The sequence below is a fragment of the Eimeria mitis genome, genomic scaffold, assembly GCF_000499745.2.
Source record: "Eimeria mitis Houghton genomic scaffold, Emh_scaff2309, whole genome shotgun sequence".
NCBI classification, from domain to species: Eukaryota; Apicomplexa; class Conoidasida; order Eucoccidiorida; family Eimeriidae; genus Eimeria; species Eimeria mitis.
The window spans coordinates 1-6,108 of record NW_013570640.1 but is presented as its reverse complement, the minus strand read 5'-3'; the positions used below and the strand labels follow the sequence as shown (position 1 = coordinate 6,108).

At 49.5% G+C, this 6,108-nt stretch overlaps 1 protein-coding gene across 1 annotated transcript; it reads right to left on the bottom strand.

Annotated features, from left to right (window-relative positions):
• Window positions 1–5,758: 5,758 nt before the first annotated feature.
• On the bottom strand, window positions 5,759–6,049 carry EMH_0051880 (uncharacterized protein; the record flags this gene model as incomplete). Its single annotated transcript, XM_013496811.1, has 1 exon — window positions 5,759–6,049. The coding sequence occupies one exon, from the start codon at window positions 6,047–6,049 to the stop codon at window positions 5,759–5,761; it is 291 nt and encodes a 96-aa protein (XP_013352265.1).
• Window positions 6,050–6,108: the final 59 nt, after the last annotated feature.

The window sequence follows — 6,108 nt, the reverse complement described above, 5'->3', positions numbered from 1 at the left end:
CCACAACGTTGACAGCTTCGGAGCTCAGCATTGCTGTTTACGAGAAGAAGAAAGCAAGCGGCTTGTGCTACTTGTGATTCAGAAAATGCTGGTGCAGTCAATGTCTCCACCTAGTCATAGTATATTTGCTTTCAGAATCTGGGGATTTGTGTTGTAGCGAGTTTGTGGAATGGATGCTATCTGTGGGGATGCGATTCTCTTAGCATTCCACATTTACGAACTGTACAACATGCGAAGCGGTTGGGAAGACACGCTCTATTAATCACAGGTTAATTGTGTTCAGGATCTGTGATGTTCTAGTGCCTGAACGCAGTTATCTTGTGGTCTATAGGGCATGGTGAGTGCTGACCCTTTGCCACGTCTGACTGGCAACACGACCCCGGTTTCGCACTAGCCCCAATGCAAACATGCAGTATCATGCGCCAAGCAGTTTCCTTGTTAATTGCCTGTGTCCGCTGCCTGCCCCTTTCAAACCGTGCCAGCATGGAACACGATTTGGAAGGGGAAAGTCGAATATGGCCTACACGGGTGCGCGCGGATGTTTTCACTCTGAAGCCACTGCACCTTCTATCTTAGACCTGTCCCATCCAAGCCGTGTCGCATGTTGGGAGCAGATTTTGATGTTGCTGCTTACGGGCAAAGTAGGTGGCGTTTTCACCCTTGTCGGTTTGTGAGGTCTTGGGGTATTTGCAAATGGCTCTAACTCTACCTGGAAGATATTAACAAGCTTAGCGAAAGCTGTACACACCCAAAGGACGGGTGAATGGTGCTTCGAAGAAACCATCATCTCCACACTGAATCTTGTATCATTCATTCCGGGTATCTAGTGAGCTGAAGACCATTGAGCAACTCACTTTATCAGGGGTGGCTATCAGTGATAACAAAAAATCTTCTGGGGATTTTCTGGTTTCAGCGCCCTCTAAGACTGGTAATGGTCCTGGCCACTCCTCGCGTAGCCGCTGCGTGTTTCAGTGCAACCTCGCAGATGTTGAAGCTGTCGAGGCTGTAGGAAAAAGACGCTCTTGCGGAAGCTTTCCGCATCCGGGACTAAGGAATGACGGGCTAATGGAACCCGTTTGTAGGCAAGGGTGGTGGCTCTTCTTTGACAGAAAACATTCCAGGAATTCTCCTACTTCTCGAGGCAGAGGCATTGTATGGCTGTCTATGGGTGTCTTGGTGATGACACACACACCCGCAGATGGAGTTGTTGGTCTGAGTTGTCCAGGGGAGGGGTTCTCAAGCGGCGTAATAACGAAGCACTACGCCATAAACTTGGAAATCAAGGCAGGTGCAAATATGTTGCGGACATATAAGTGATTTTCAGCTGAAGCTGCCGCTTTGAGGAAAACCTGTCCATTTTCGGTTCAGTTGTAAGCCAGTGCACTCCAGCCATAATATGGAAACCGTGTTTGCTCTGCACCAAAGGCTGTTGACGAGATCACTTGTCTTTTTGTTGATGCTGGAAAGAGCCAAAGGCAACAGGAATGACATCGCAGGTGCTGCCGGAAAACGTTCCAAATCGGCTGCTCAAGAGGGTAAATAAGGAATTCGTTGCTGAGTAAAACTTGGTCAGAAATGATGCGGCGGTCCGCTCCCGTGCCTGGGAGAAAGGTTGAAGGCCTCGTGTTGGTGGTGCCCTCGCATATCTGCTTTTGCCAGACACGCTTGTTTGGCTCTGATATGTGGCTGATCGAGGTGGAACGGCTGTGCGTGACCTGATTGATGGAACTGCAGCATTGGTCACCAATAAATAGCCTTTGTTTAGGCGGCTTGTTCGCTGCTAAGTGAACAAACCCCGGGTATTTTCTCTCGTGAATCGAGGCTCATGCTGTGCATGAAAGCAGATCTATTCAAGCAGCCGGAATTTTTTTAACTCGCTTTCACCGCCCGCATGATGAACAGCCAATCTCCCCCTTCTTAGAACCATCCCTTCAGTAGTGTTGTTCACCACATATGCTGCATTGTCTGACTGGAGAACTTGGGGTTCGTTGATTGTCGTTTGCAATTTTCATTGCTGGCCTGACAATCACAGCNGTACTGAACTCATGCCAGAACTCAATGGGTCCTGAATGTGCATTGCTAGGCAGCACTGGAATGACTAGCCAGCTACTCAGAGCGGCGACACCTTTCGAACTCAAGCGAAAAATCAGGGCAACAGTTAAAGGGCACAGCAAATTCTCGACCAATTATACAACCCTGCCTGTACCCGGTGCAAGCATACCACTGTGCTACGGGCATATGCATGGTGGCATGCTGCAAGCCGGTGGAGCTGATCTAAAGCATGACCCAACCCCAACTGGATGCTCAAGCCGACAAGTTGCTAAGGTGCATATGAGGCGCATTGGGTATGGTGAAAACGGGCTTGACATACGTCGAGCGTAGGAAAATGCGATGCATCTTTTACTGTTCATAGAGCCATAGCCTACACAATGCGCCGGCCCTGCAGCGTCTCAACGACACAACCAACGACAACACGATTCAAAAACCCATCTCTCCAGTCGTAGCAATATGTCCCTACACTTTATCCAGGTTCTCCAAGCTTGCAAGTGTACTTCGAACAGTGCGTCAACGTTCTTATAGAGGCTTTGCCCCGATGTTCTCCGCATATCTCATACCGAAAAACTCACTCGCCTGCGGTACAACGGCACTACACACTAAAGCGGCCGGGTCGGTGCACTCACTCAGTATCTCTTCTTGGTGATGGCAAATCATCTTCCAAGACCTGGCCGTAAGTTTGTCTGAGGGTAAGGAAGTGTTTTACATTGTATTTACGGTTTCCGCCAGGCCCAGTAAGTTGCCTCACATCAGCCCCACTTGTGCAAATTCGCCAACACCAAGTGTCTCAACTTTTTTTTTATCGTAGTGTTCGNTCACATCAGCCCCACTTGTGCAAATTCGCCAACACCAAGTGTCTCAACTTTTTTTTTATCGTAGTGTTCGCTACCGTCGCATCCAGTCGCTTATCACTGCGGATCGCCACACTTTATTGTATTCGTATCAAAAATCCGAAACCATTTCGCCGGACTTTCCAAGAACAATCACCGTGCTTTGTCTAGTGTATGGCGTCCACGAGCTGATTGGCAGAGCGATAGCGCCAACAAATTTGTTGAGCAAATAATGTTTGCGTTTGCGCAGAGCCGCGAAGAACTACTACTGCGCCTACACGCTTTTGTTTGTCGCTGATAGCGAAGCGCCGAATTTTAGAAGACAGTGGCCATGTGACGTTCCTATCGGGAAATATCCTGCAAAAGTTTAAGCTCTACATACGGTTGAACGACGTCTTCGTCTTACTAACTCACCTAAGTGGAGAGCGTTCAAACCACTCATTGACAGAGCGCAGGTAGGACGCGCATCAGCCAAGAATATGGGCATTTGCGGATGGGCGTTTGAGAGGATTGGAGCGCTCCCTAGACAACGTATGGGTGTGAACTTGCTGAAGGCCCACTAGAGGCTGCTGAAATACATTTGCCCACACTAGAAAGTCGTTGCGCCACTTGAATTCAGGCGGCTAGTGTGGAGGGGCGCATATGAAGCCGTTTACCTCCTGCAGTTAGGAGGCATCTACAACTTAATTTGCTGGCCCTAGAAGACCGGCCTTTCNAAGCCGTTTACCTCCTGCAGTTAGGAGGCATCTACAACTTAATTTGCTGGCCCTAGAAGACCGGCCTTTCCAGGCAGAAATGACGAGCTCAGCGGTGAGGGAACCCACTGTCCAAAGGAAACCCTTACCGCCCATAAGCGAGATTGAGAAAGCAACAAGCTAAAGGGGCAACTGTCCAAACGTTAACCTTGCAGAATATAAAATTAAAGAGGCAAATGTCCAACCGCTAACAACACAATTAGCTTGAAATGTTCTCATGCGTCGGGTTCTGTTTCGTACATCAAACATCTCAGCACTAGTGCCTGCACTTGGTGCTAGACCAACCCGTGCCGCAAAGGGTTTTGAAAACCACCGTTTAAACTCGCATGCCAGGCATTGCCAACGCAGTAGGTCTATTTTATGCTTTCGCTAGGCTGACGAGAGGGAGAGGGCCTGAACGCTACCGTGCACTCGACCGCGCCGACCACCGCGAAGGCAGCAGCTCGCAGAGCTCCTAAGGCTCCTAAAAGGCCATGACCGTTTTGGCCATACTCATGGGCGACATGGCAAAGCACAGAGAGCCTTTAGGCAGTGCATACGAAGGCTAAGTAGCTGCGTTGAACTTGTTTTTGGCTTGATGCACTGAGCAGAATACGCAATTATTGCCGTACTAAAATCAACAAGNGCGTTGAACTTGTTTTTGGCTTGATGCACTGAGCAGAATACGCAATTATTGCCGTACTAAAATCAACAAGCCTTTTCAACGACTCCGCATAACATCTACAAAGTATATGTCATCTTTATGCGGCGGCAAGTGCAGATCAACACTGGCCTCAATAGCTATTGCGTCAAGTGTGATTTTTCGTAGCGTGGTCTTGCTGAGCGAAGTTGGTACGTTTATCGTTTCGGGGGCCTGCAGGCTGGCGGTTGAGGGCCAAGTAGGTGTTTGCCAACGGACTACAGCGTTAGTTCATGCTGCCTAGGCGGGTTCGTTATGCTTGCGCGTAGGGTTAACATGCAATGGGAGTTGCAGCAAGCTGTGTTGCAGCTTAGAATGATCACCACCGTTCCGCACCCGACCCGGGCCCTTTCCTACGTGCACGACGCTTCATGGGGCTAAGGGCGACAGTAAGGAAGGCCCGTTACTTCGGGGTTCTGGGGGTAGTTATCTTAAGTATTTTGATTTTGTTGCAGCGCGCGACCTGCACTAAGATAGAGGCCCTTGCTAAAACGTCATTGAACGGAAGTGAGTCAGATAGCAAACCCGTGTTTGAAGAATTTTCGGCTACACGCGCTCATCCTACTATTGGGCTNGAAGTGAGTCAGATAGCAAACCCGTGTTTGAAGAATTTTCGGCTACACGCGCTCATCCTACTATTGGGCTGCTCGGCGGACGAGGATGCGTGATGTTTGGGGAGAGACAGGGCAGATACAAGAGGGTGTGTCAGAAGAGAGGGTATAGTGCCGGACGATAGTTCCCACAGCTGTGAACCCATAGTACACGCAACCCCCGCCACGCCTGCACTGTGACGATTAAAAAACAATCCTTCAATAAATGTAACAGAGGCTCTTTGTGGCTTCAATAAAGGCATTTGTAAGTGCTACCTCTCCCTGAGAGCACTGTGAAACTGCGCCGAGAAGCAAGCAACTGAAACATCATAGACAACGAGCAGATTAGACAGATACCATTGGACTTAAATTGACATGTGGGGATTTCGCTGCCCCGAGTTCCGAACCCGACAATGCATGCCGACCATCGTCCGCTAGGATGAAGCACGCTCCTCAATGTTACAAACTCAAAACGCCTCGAAAAGCGCCACGTGGTGGTCGCCGGGTACGCCAGTGCGGAGAGGTGCAGAAGGAAGCTAGCGAAGGACCTGCAAAGTATTTGGTTGTGCGTCCAACAACTCGTTCAAGTCTAGAACGTGCCAACATATTTTTAATTGGCTAGGCAATTCTGAGCTCAGTGAGTCGCAAGGTCTGCTGATTCTTCGCNGTGCCAACATATTTTTAATTGGCTAGGCAATTCTGAGCTCAGTGAGTCGCAAGGTCTGCTGATTCTTCGCCTACAAGGAACCGACAGGTGCGCACACGCTAACAAGGGTCCTTACCCTTAAAAAGGGTCCTGCCATTGACAGCTATGCCTGCTGATTGAACCATTCACAACCGGCTGACCGTTTATTCAGCCGCAGTATTCTTAATGAGGTCTGGAAACTCCTTGATGACTTGGAAGGCACCAATCCTGTGGGCCCTCTGGGGCTCCAGCAAACGAAGAATAAGTTCTGCCCACCTCTCCGGGACTTCCGCGGCATCCAGCTTCGGGATCAGAATGTCAGAACGTGTCCCATCTCGCAACAGCTGCTGTGATAAACTTTCTGCTTGTTCCGCCCAGTCTGGTCCCTCCACTTTTCCGTAGGGATGATCTTCTCCGGTGTAGAGTTGGAAGAGAAGAACCCCGAGACTCCACATGTTTGTTTTACATTCAGACATAACAAGCCCGCTGCGTGACAAACGACTCATCACGTAAG